The sequence below is a fragment of the Arvicola amphibius genome, chromosome 14 (assembly GCF_903992535.2).
Source record: "Arvicola amphibius chromosome 14, mArvAmp1.2, whole genome shotgun sequence".
NCBI classification, from domain to species: domain Eukaryota; kingdom Metazoa; phylum Chordata; class Mammalia; order Rodentia; family Cricetidae; genus Arvicola; species Arvicola amphibius.
Window position 1 is genome coordinate 23,554,447 of NC_052060.1, and position 12,843 is coordinate 23,567,289.

At 34.0% G+C, this 12,843-nt stretch overlaps 1 protein-coding gene across 1 annotated transcript; it reads right to left on the bottom strand.

Annotated features, from left to right (window-relative positions):
• Positions 1-7,982: 7,982 nt before the first annotated feature.
• LOC119800674 (alpha-amylase 1-like) lies at positions 7,983-12,843 on the bottom strand. Its single transcript, XM_038310850.1, has 4 exons — positions 12,652-12,843; positions 9,551-9,669; positions 9,316-9,441; positions 7,983-8,172 (listed from the first exon to the last, which is right to left on the bottom strand). Exons 1-4 carry the CDS (start codon positions 12,841-12,843, stop codon positions 7,983-7,985), a joined length of 627 nt encoding a protein of 208 aa, XP_038166778.1.

Here is a 12,843-nt window from a genome sequence, read left to right on the forward strand (position 1 = left end):
TTTGCTTTGAAGTTGTCAGTGTTCTCTCTACCACCTCTTTATATACTGAAAGAGGGAAATTTTGCAAAGTAAATGTTCATGAATAAATATTTAGAGTACAAGCTATAATCTGAAAGAGATTAGCAGCAATGATGTGAGCAGATGAAGAATCCTCAGAAACTCCCATGGAGAATAAACTTAGGATCTTTTAAGGTCAAGTATTATTTGATTGGTATTACATCTTGTTTGTTATATCCTCTATTAGTACATCACAACTGAAACCAAATATATCTAGAACTTTCCATATTTAAATCTTTGTATTGCCCATTACAAACAGTTATGGAATCATCAATTCAGCTTCTGGCTTCTTACTTAGATTCTTTTCGCATTTTAATAATTTCTTTCAATTTTAAGAAACAGAAAAGCGTGATGGCATGTTCCTGCTATTTTAGTACTAAAGTGAAAGAGAAATTAGGATATCAGGCAGTTCAGAAAATATATAGAGAAAGTCCTCAAAACAAATAGATTAATAAAAATTATATAAGGAATTACATTAAATTTAAATGCCTCTGGATCATACATATATGTATTTCCCATTCATCAATCCACAGGATCAATCAGTGGTCAGAGCAGTATTCCTGAAATATTGCTTAAGAAAAAGTAAAAATCCTTTACTTTTTACAATGTACCTCAAAACCTATGAAAGGAAATATAGTATAGGTTAAGAAACAACCGACCCTTCCATTTAGCCAGTGATGAGTTAGTGTTCTCATTTTGCCAAAGAAAGAGTGTGTGAGGGCTCTAATGATGAACAAAGCAGGTTCCTATTCTAGAAGTTCCTTTTAGTATAAAAAGAAAACAGCATAAATATTACTAAAGCATTAATGGTGTTAATAGCATAACATAGATGAAGATCATGAGAAAATTAACAATACAGTGAGCTTAACATGGATGTCTTGCATTGGAGACTACTCCTAAGAATGGGACCTTGTAGTTTGAATGAAGATTAGCAGAGGACGCTTTGAATATCAGAGAAAAAGAGATCATGGCAAAGTAATGCTTACAGGTGAAAAGAATTTAGAATACTGAAGAAATATTGAAAAACAACAGAAATGTCGATGGCATTAGAGCTTGTATGAAAGGGGAAACTGAAATTAGATTGAATTAGGCCAGGTGACATCATTCGGAACAGGAAGAGAACCATTGAGACTCTATGAGGACTAGACAATGCCATAAGAGTGGTAATGTGTTCTTATTTAAGGACTATTTTCTTGCCACTAATTTTGAAATTCTTTGGTTTTATGTCTACTCTTTAACAGAGTTTCTTAAGGTATAATATTTATAAGATATATATTAAATATACCTTTATTTTATTGTATATTAATTACATAATATATTAATTATATTTTAAATATGAATGTTATATTTTTAAACATTTTTCATGATATTAGTGGTTGTACAAAGCACTAACTATTTCTAGAGAAAGGTTTTATCTACCTTCCTGTACATGATATCGGGTTTGAATCTCTGCCAGTTTTCTGGAGTGAACCATCAGTGTGCCTAACAGTGACCACTGAAGTCTCTATAAGGAGAATGGGATCCCATGATGTCAATTCCTCTAGGACTATATTAAGACCACTAAACTGAAAATACTTCCAAAGATCAGCTTTGGACTACAAACTGCTCAGAACAATTTTGAAGTGGCTAGCTGAGATTATACAGCCTAACACAGTACTCTAGACAAGATTTGAGGCAAGACTGTACCACAAATGATGCAGCTAACTCTCCCAGGACTTCACAATTAACCCAACCTTTTCTTTTCATGGTCCCTTAGAGATATTGTTACCCCCAGACAGCAAAAAGCAAAAATAAGAATAAGACAACCATACTCACGAGAGGTCGTGTGGGTGGTTTTTGGTTAGCCCATGGGTTATGGACATATGTCATTGTTTATGTGGTTGGTTATAACCTGTTGTTGGTAATGGATAAGTCAGGGGAAAAAAGCTAAGCAAAGATAATTAGATCCAAGAATCTTGTTTTGAAAAGAAGATAGATAGATATAGATATAATATAAAAGGTAGATAATTGGATCAACTTTTAAAAAACAACTATTAGTTTCAAATGTTTTACATTGGATTGGACTTTTGTATATTGTATAAAATTCTGTACATTGATACAATTTTGAGATTAATTTTGTTAAAAATACTGTACATACCCTTCTACTCTTTTCCAATGTACATATACAACTCATTTAAAAATTAATGTAAATTTCTAGTCCTTGAAAATTATTATTACCAACTGTTTAAGATAATAAGGTAATGCAGGTTAGTAGTTAATTACCTATAATAGTCAAACTCATGGTCACATTAGGTAGTGTAATAATTGATTTTGATTTTGATTTTCTTTTTCATGATTTTTTGTTGATTAAATTTTCATTTAATGTAAAAAAGGAAATATAACCAAGTTTATTATTATATTTCGTAATTAGTTTGATAGTTAAATAAATATAATATTTATAAATATGAAATATTTCTATATTGTATTTTGGTTGTAAGGTTAACTTTTGATGGCTGAGACATCTGTCCAGTACATATACATTGCATATTATGAATAAGTATAAGCCTACTTACAATCTGTAGACCCAGAGATATTGGACATAGAGGAAGGAACTAAGGGGAAATGTGTAGATCTCCTTAGGTGAGGGAGATAAAACAGATTTTATAGGTGGACTGCAGCTGGAGGAGGGGAGAACTAGAACAGGAGGATTAGGAACAAAGAGAGAGGGGAGATAGTGATGATGGAGTGAGAGACAGCTAGAATTGAGGGGCAATTGAGGGGTGGTACAAAAAAAGTTAGTTCAGTGGAATATATAAAGGCAATCTTAATAAAGTCTCCAAGTAACAAGGAAAAGGGGTCCCCAAATGGGCATCTCTTGTTAACAAGCCAAACTTCCAGTACCGAGAATTGGCTGTATCTAATGAATTTGTTGGCCAAAAGGGTTCTGTGGAAATTCCCAAACAGCACAATCTTTTGCCAAGACAAGAGATTGCACTCCAAAAACTGACAGCAAGAACCCATAGGTAAAGAAAACACTCACACAACTCATTAAACTTTGAAACATAGAATTAGTGCCTACATAGGACCTTCACCTCCACGTTCTTGTGTCTTAGGTATGGGAAGGTATTCTGCAGACTTCCAGAAAAGAACCATGAACACAAAACCAAACACAACCTTGTGATCTACAATCTATTTGTAGAATATTCTGCAAAATATGCTACAGAAATGATGGCACAAGGCTTACGGAGGCAACAACCCAATATCTTATTTGACTTAAGGCCACCTCCCCAAGATGGAATCCATTCTTGACACAACTTGGGTGACCAGGAACCAAAGACTAGATGGCCTGGAGACCAGGATAAGACCAAAAGTACTACTGTGCCAGAATGGATGGGGGACATCAGCACTAGGCCTTCTAAATCAATTGAGCAAAGCTCCAATGAACTCACAGAGACTGAAGCAGCACTCACTTGGCCTACATAGGTCTGTGGCATCTACTCTGTGATTCTGTTTCTTAGGAATATAAAGGAGGCTTGATCTCTTGAGTCTTTAAGAGTTGAAATTAGTACATAATTGTGATGAAAGTCTACACAAAGAAATCTAGATGCCCTTCTTCATATCCAGGATTTTTGTGGGCTGTCTAGCTATCCATAGTCAAAAGGCATCCCTAGTTTAACCAGAGAAATCAATATACTCTACCTACAGTCTCATGACATGGGGATTATGATGCATAAATAACTGATGTGACAGAAGAGAGTAAGGGAGGTGAGTATAGAGGATAGAATAGGAGGGACGTTTCTATAGTTTGGATGTAAACATAAAATGTCCCTCATGGGACCATGAACTTGACAACTTGTACTCCAATTGTGGTAAGTTTGGAGAAGCTAATGACCCTCTACAAGATGGAGCCATGCTAGCAGAGGTTACTCACTGGAGGAAAATTCAAAGTTTTATGACATTGCCCCATTTCCTCTCTGCTTGTTTTGGCAGGGCAATATGAGAAGCACCTGGAGGCTGCTTTCTCTACTCTTATGGTTTGTATTCCTTCCAACATTAAGCAGTTTGTTTCCAAGTTGTTTCTTATTAGCTATTAAAACCAAGAAGTAACTGTTAAAATCCATATAATCTGTAGGCTTTGGAACAACTTTAATGGACAAATGAGGAAGAATATAAAATTGGGGAATAGAAAGTCATTAAATGCTACAAGTATGGAGTATTGGGTTTTTCTTTTCTTTTTTGGTTTGATAGCAAAGACCAGAAAATAAAGAGAATTACTAAAAGTGGAGGTCAGGTTCAAGAGGGTCCACAGAACAACATGGACTCTGGAAGCTGCTGGCCTTGAAGTTCTTCACATGATAGTCTGACAAAGAATCTGCTGTATTTTTCTGACACCTAGACTGAGACTGAATCTTAACAGGGTGGAATAATGAGCTTGGCAGAAGAAATTTCAAATGCGAGTACAATTAGACTGTGGAATGATTGTGCTCACTATTATAATCAAGGTCCATATAGTAAATAACAATAAATACAATAGGAATATAATATTTAAAATGCACAGTTTTGCTAGATAAATGGCTATAGGAAAAGCTTGTTCATGAAAGCAATTGTAATACTTAAGGAAAAACCTGTTGCTAATCACTGAGACAAATAAACAGCTGTCCTAAAGGGATTATTCCACACATCATAGGCTTCATTTCATGGAAATGCACATTCATTTTAAAAGACAAAGTCACGGAAGTAATTTCCTGGACTTAGAAAGCAACTTTCTGAAGCAGTATTTCTTCAAGACCAACATGATAACCAGTCTGAAGAGCTGGAAACTTCACAGATTAGACCTTTACAAAGGTAAAATATATTACTCTTGTAAGAATAATCAGAAAATAAATCATTGAGGTATGTGATCTTCAGGATGAAACAACAGCAAAAGGAATTTTAGTAGATTTCCATTTGTGTTTTGGAAGAAATTTTCTATAGTATTATTCCATAATAATGCAGTAATAATTTTGAATATAGATGGTCTGATGTCAGCAACCCCTGCATTGTCCTCCATGGAGGAAATATTATTACATACTTCTAATATAGTCATATAATAAAATGTGAAATAACTTGATTTAAAAATTATAAACTAATAATAATCAAGCTTGTAGTCATGTTAGTTAGATTTTCTAGATAGACAGATAAATATTTCAGATTAATACTCATTCTTCAAACCTTTAAAAGACTATGGAATATAATATTTAAAATGTTTTAAGAGCTTAAGACTTTTCATGACAGCGAGACACATCTGCTCCTGGCATCATCAATTACTTCAAGAGGATGATGGACATTAAAGAGGCTCCTTATGATGTTGGTTAGCCATTTGGGCAAGAAACTGCTCTTGATTAGACTTCTTGATGAACTGGACATTCAGGACCCACAGAAAAATGACTGCTAAAGTTGCCTAAAGAAGGTGAGAAAGTCCTTTGGGGTTTCACTTTATTCAAGAGTGTGCTAGACATTCTGCAGGACACACAAAAATATGGCAGATAAACTGCCAATATAGGCTGAAATATCTTTAAAATTTCCTGTTTCATGGAAAAATCTGCTGGATACTATGGGCCAGTAGGCTGAAGATGGATGCCCCAATTATAGAGAAGAACTTTGAGTGAATATCCAGGCAGCGAAATGTCTCTGTCATTTTTAGAGTTTGGAAAGTTGCTTAAAATGCACTTGTTTACTTAGGTGATATTATATCCTTCTGGAGTCTTTGATGGTGTTGAAGAAATTAGAGCCATAGTTACAGTTTCTCATAGTTATGATAAAAGATAAAGTAGATATAAATATTGTAACTATAATTCTTACTTGATACCTGTTTTGTTAATTATGTTAAAGTTAAAACCTTCCTCTTTTTATTTAAATAGAAAAGAGGAGATGATGTGGGATTCCCCTCTGTATGCTATATATACCATTGGTGAATAAAGAAACTGCCTTGGCCTGTCAATAGGGCAGAACTTAGGTAGGCAGGGAAAACTAAAGTGAATGCTGGGAGAAAGAAAGGGTGAGTTAGAGAGAAGCTTTGGAGCTGCTGCTGGAGATGGATGTGCTAAAGCGTTGCTGGGAGACCATGACCTCGAAGTGATGTACAGAATAATGGAAATGGGTTAAATTAATGGGTAAGAGTTAGCCAATAAGAAGTTAGAGCTAATGGGCCAAGCAGTGATTTAATTAATACAAAAAAATTATAAACTAATCTTAGGATAGTAGTTTAGAATTAGAATGCCTACAATCTGCATATTCAATTAAATTCTCATAAAAATGTCAGCCCTTTTATCACAGGCATAGAAAACATGATCTTAAAATTCTTATGGAAACAAAAGAGATCACAGATACCTAAAAGAGTTCTAAGGAATAAGAAATAATAATGCTAGAAGGATTGCATAACTGATTTGAAGTTATAATATTTAACCATAGTGATAAAACTATCATGATACAAGCTCAGAAACAACCACATAAATAAATGGAGTAAAGTAGAGGCTTAACATAAAAGCCAACAAAGATGAATAGTGGTTATTTGAGTTGGTTTTGGTTTTCCACTAGATGTAAACAGTAAGCCCTAATTACTTAGGGCATTTGTGAGGCAGAACATAGAGAAATCAAACCATAACTGAGCTGGATGTTTCCTTCTATGTTGATAGTTTTCTTAGTGTTGGGAATTTTTTTGCAGACTTTGAAGGTTAAAATTTATCAAAGGACATATCTAGCTGTAAATTCTTTCAGCTAAAAAACCAAAATGTCAGTCAAGTTGTACCCACTAGTACATTGGTAGCATAATTGATATACAGATAATCAAATCCATAATGACTTGCCTGCATACTCACTTCATAAGAGGAACTCTTACCTGCTACTCTAACCTAATGAAAAGCATGGAGTTCAGTATGTCAACAATCTTTGAATAAAAACTAATATGGCTGTTTAGCTAAGCAAACATCACAGTGTCTATTTTTTACATGGTTATGTTCATATCTATTGATCTGTATTATTTTCACCCTTGGTCAGTGAAGTTTCCTTTTCTGTGAGTGACAGAAAAAGCAGAAACTCATACTGGTCAAAGAGATAACATTAAGAGAAAGCTGAGCACTCCTCCTAGAAGGGGACATCTATAAACCCCATTCAAAGATCAGGGAATATCATAGAAGAGGTGATGGAAAGAAAGAAAAAGAACAGGATTGAAGGGAGTGGTGTGAGATGCTGTCATTGGTACACGAAAGGACTCTTGCTTTCATACTCTCAGTGTATTGACTAACTACACAAGTACTGCTTGATACTTGGAACACAAAGATTGTATTATGATTGGCCCATCCCTTCCTGGGGAGCTATAAGCAATTAAAAGTTTTTAACATGGGGTAGAATATAATTCTCAGTATTTAATAGACTGGCAAGTAACTTTTTTAATAAATAATGTTCAAGTAATAACTTTCTAACCATGCTCATGAAGGAAACCCTACCTAAGAACAGTTAGTCAAAAAAAGACATAAAAAATGAGAGGGAAAATGGAAGAAAAGGAAGTGAATAAGATAAAAAGTAATTATATATATATATATATATGTATATGTATGTATGTATGTATACACAAACATACATTCAAATACAAGAAAATATATTTAATAAAAATATTATGGTACTATGAAACAAATAGTACTTGAGATAAAACTATATATTTGTCAGGATGTCTTCATAGATCTGAGAATTGCCATTGACAAATAGTTTAAAGAGAATCTTCCAAAACATACCAAAATCCCTGTATGTAATTTTCACAAAATTACATTGATTTCAATAAGCATTTTTTACCAATTGAAGTTCATTGCTATAACAAATTTTATAAATGTGAATGAAGTATAAAAATTAAATTATGCAAAAGAAAACAAATACAAATGATTGATGCTCTCAGTACGAATTTATTTTAAATTTTATAGTTTTGATTCGACATGGATTGCGATAAATGGGTCTCCAGCAGTGTTACTAATGAAAAATTGTGCATTGCCATCACCAGAAACATAGACTTTAATTCCGGTGCTATTGCCATCAATTTTATCTCCAGAAATGACATCACAGTATGTGCCAGCAGGGAGACCAGTCTGTAAAGTTGTTGACAAAGCCCTGAAAAGGAAAGAAGAAGTCTGATTCAAATAGGCAAATTCAAGAAAGCAGACTATCTCCAAATTGAGTAATTTCCTAAACTTTCTGGTGTGTAAATATACGTTATAATTTACTAGCCATAAAGTTAGATAGATCAATGTAGATGGAAAGATAGATAAAAAATATAGATTATGAAATATAGATAGCTATTTAAAAAGAGCACTTGTTAATTTAAAAAGTTTGGTTCCCATATGTTGACATTATGTGGGGAGGTTAGCTAATGTGGATGTGGAAGAATTGTGTCACTGAAGGCAGGCCTTGACAGGGAAAGACTCCTACCTTCTCCAGCTAGCGCTTTCTGCATTGTGCTGTGGTTCAAAGTGTGAGTCATCAGCTTCCTACTCCTGTCCTCATACCTTGCTTTCCCCTTCTAACCCCCTGGGATGCAAGACCACATAAAATCTTTCTTCTGTAAGTTTACTTGCTCATGTTGTTTAATCACAGCGTCAAAAAAGAAACTAATACAACAATTCAAATGAGCAAAAAATAAAACTTGCCACTGAGATTTTCACCTAATTGCACAAAGATTCTCTAAGTATATTTGCATAAAATTAGGAAAATGTTCAAGGAGAAGAAAACATATGCACACATCAAAATCAGTAGGCAAATAATCTAAAACTGTAGAACCAAACTCAATTGTCTCCTGATAAAAACCATCAGCCAGAGAAATTATAAAATTCAATACAGACAGGCAGAAAATTTAAGATTATATAACAAGGGAATGGAAAAATAAATAGTTGTGATACAGAGCTAGGATTGGGGGAAAGTATTTTGAATTTAATAATGCCTATATTTTCACTGATTTTAAGATATGCTGAATATTTATATGCTTTGTACAGATACCACATGAGTATATGAATGAGAATATATGAATATGACAGTGTAAGAGTACACCAAAACAACAGCAAAAAAAAACTCTACTTGAAACAAAATCTATTAAAAAATAAACAAATTAGGAGCAAGCAGCCTTTTTCTATACTTTTAGGTAACTGTGCTTTCGTAAATCCATTAACAATTTTTTTCAGCTACAAATGAGCAGGAAACAAAAGGAAGGATGTACAAGTATGAAAGTATACAATCCTAATGTAATTGATTTCCACTTACCAGTCATCATTGTTAAAGACATTGAATCCTTTGTTTCCTCTGCCAAAAGCTACTTGGTTGCTGCCATTATCCCACCAGTTTGAGAAAGACTGACCATTGACCACGCTTCTGAAGGCAACCATGTTCCTAAAAGCACAATATCATGTAAAATGCTCGTACCCTTTATATTCAACACTTTAAAACAAAAAGCTAAACAATTTTCTTATTGGACAAGATTAATATGGGACACTCCCACCTTATCTGGCGCCATCGATGTTCACAGACCCAGCCATTGCCACAAGTGATGTCTGCATTAATCGTCACTTCTTTGGTTGCTCCATTGTCATTTGGTGGTCCAAACCAATTGTTGATATCCTTAATTACAGAAAAAAATGCAGAATTTTAACATTATATTCCATTTTCATTGCACTAAATAGTTCTGCTATGTGATTCTCTACAGTATCTACTTCATGTCTAGCTTTGGTATTTATACAGGACATTATTGAGTCTTTATTTCTCTAGAGTCATATTACAGAGAAAAATGACATTTTTATTTATACACATTATTATTGACTCAGACCCTTTTCAAGCAATAAACTTCTTAATATCTCTCTAACTTCTTTAGAGCCACTAAAATGGTAAGAACATTTATATCAGAAAGATTATAAAGGGACAGAATCCAGAACCAATGACGTTAGAAAACTCATTTAAGATACATAAGTCCTCTAACCCTGAATTTCATCATCTATTAAAGAGAAATATTGTTTGTTTACTATAAAAATATCAATAGCTATAGAACTTCTTTAGCAAGTATAATTAATTTCAAACTTAATATTAGTTTAGCCTCCATACTATTTTTTAAATAAAAATACTAATAATTACATTCTAATGCTCGGTAATAAATTTTCCAAAATTTTAATATGCATTTCATGATTGTCAACACAATTGCACATCTTCCTACAACAATTTAACAAGCATTCTCTCCATTGTCAATACAGGAAGGGTTTCTCCCATAAACCCAGAGCTAGCCAATTTGGTGGTCCTGAAATCTGTGATCTCCACCTATTGGGCAATTGTGTTAAAGGTGAGATGACAAACTGGTCAGCATTGCAAGATGTCAAGGAACTGAACACTTGTCCCTCCTACAAGAGTATTACCTTCTAAGTCATCTCCCCAGACACCTACTTTTTTTTAAATTGTTCAGATTAACGTACTGCATAATATTTTGTAATGCTTAATATTCCTGAATGTGTCTTCAAATTTGTTTGCTTAATTTAAAATACTTAGTTAGGCTTATTGTTTAGGTAGTCTCAGTTAAACTGAATGATTTTTTTCCATCCCATAGAATAATGTAAAAGTACTTAGCAAATACTTATCTTGGTCAGGTTTTAAACTGCAGGGCTGGCCTGCAGCTAAGAAGGTGGTGAAGCATTCCTGAAACCTAGATGAGTTTGTGCCATGATAGTTTTATCATTATGGTTAAACATTACCACTTCAAATCAATTATGCAATACTTCTAGCATTATTCTTTCTTATTCCTTAGAACTCTTTTAGGTATCTGTGATCTCTTTTGTTTCCATAAGAATTTTAAGATCATGTTTTCTATGTCTGTGATAATAGTGCTGACATTTTTATGAAAATTTAATTGAATATGTAGATTATAAGCATTCTAATTCTAAACTACTATCCTAAGACTAGTTTATAATTTTAAAAATCCTTACGTTATTTCACATTTTACTGTTTGACTACAATAGAAGTATATAATAATATTTCCTCCATGGAGGACAATGCAGGGGTTGCTGACATCAGACCATCTATATTCACAATTATTGCTGCATCTTTATGGAATAATCTTTCAGAAAAGTTATTCCAGAACACAAATGGAAATCTACTAAAATTCCTTTTGCTGTTGTTTCATCCTGAAGATCACCTCAATGATTGTTTTCTGATTTTTCTCACAAGAGTAATATGTTTTAACTCTTTAAAGGTTTAACCTGTGAAGTTTCCAGCTCTTCAGACTGGTTATCTTTGTTGACCTTGAAGAAATACTGCTTCAGAAAGTTGCTTTCTAAGTCCAGGAAATTATTTCAGTGACTTCATCTTTTAAATTGAATGTGCATTTCCATGAAATGAAGCCTATGATGTGTGAAACAATCCCTTTAGGACAGTTCGTTACTTGTCTCAGTGATAGGCAACAGGTTTTTCCTTAAGTATTACAATTGCTTTCCAAGAACAAGCTTTTCCTATAGTGTGTGAGCCATTTATTTGCCAAAACTGAACATTTTTAATATTACATTCCTACTGTATTTATTGCCATTTGCTATATGGATCTTGATTAGAATTGTGAGCATAATCATTCCACAGTCTAATTGTTCTCTCCTTTGAAATTTCCTCTGCCAAGTGCTTTATTCCACCTTGTCAAAATCCAGTCTCAATCTAAGTGTCAGAAAAATACAGCAGATTCTTTGTCAGACTATCATGTGAAGAACTTCAAGGCCAGCAGCTTCCAGAGTCCATGTTGTTCTGTGGACCCTCTTGAACCTGACCTCCACTTTTAGTAATTCTCTTTATTTTCTGGTCTTCCCTATCAAACCAAAAAAGAAAAGAAAAACCCAATACTCTATACTTTCAGCATTTAATGACTTTCTATTCCCCAATTTTAAACTCTTCCTTGTTTGTCCATCAAAGTTGTTCCAAAGCCTACAGATTATTTGGATTTTAACAGTTACTTCTTGATTATTATATTTAGCTTACTAATGAGAAACGACTTGGAAAGAAACAACTTAATGTTGGAAGGAATACAAACCATAGGAGTAGAGAAAGCAGCCTCCAGGTGCTTCTCATATTGCCTGAAAAAAACAAACAGAGAGAAAAAATGAAATGGGGCAATGTCATAAAACTTTGAATTTTCCTCCAGTGAGTAACCTCTGCTAGCATGGCTCCATCTCGTAGAGGGTCATTAGCTTCTCTAAACTTACCACAATTGGAGTACAAGTTGTCAAGTTCATGAGCCCGTGAGGGACATTTTATGTTTACATCCAAACTATAGAAACGTCCCTCCTATTCTATCCTCTATACTCACCTCCCTTACTCTCTTCTGTCACATCAGTTATTTATGCATCATAATCCCCATGTCATGAGACTGTAGGTAGAGTATATTGATTTCTCTGGTTAAATGCCATTTGAATATGGATAACTAGTCAGCCCACAAAAATCTTGGATATGAAAAAGGAAATCTAGATTTCTTTTTGTAGGCTTTTATCACAATTATATACAAATTTCAACTCTTAAAGTCTCAAGTGATCAAGCCGCCTTTATATTCCGAAGTAATAGAATCACAGAGTAGATGCCACAGACCTGTGTAGGCCAAGTGAATGCCGCTTCATTCTCTGTAGGTTCATTGGAGCTTTGCTCAATTGATTTAGGAGGCCTAGTGCTGATGTCCTCCATCCTCTCTCGCACAGTAGTACTTTTGGTCTCATCCTTGGTCTCCAGGCCATCTAGTCTTTGGTTCCTGGTCACCCAAGTTGTGTCAAGAATGAATTCCAT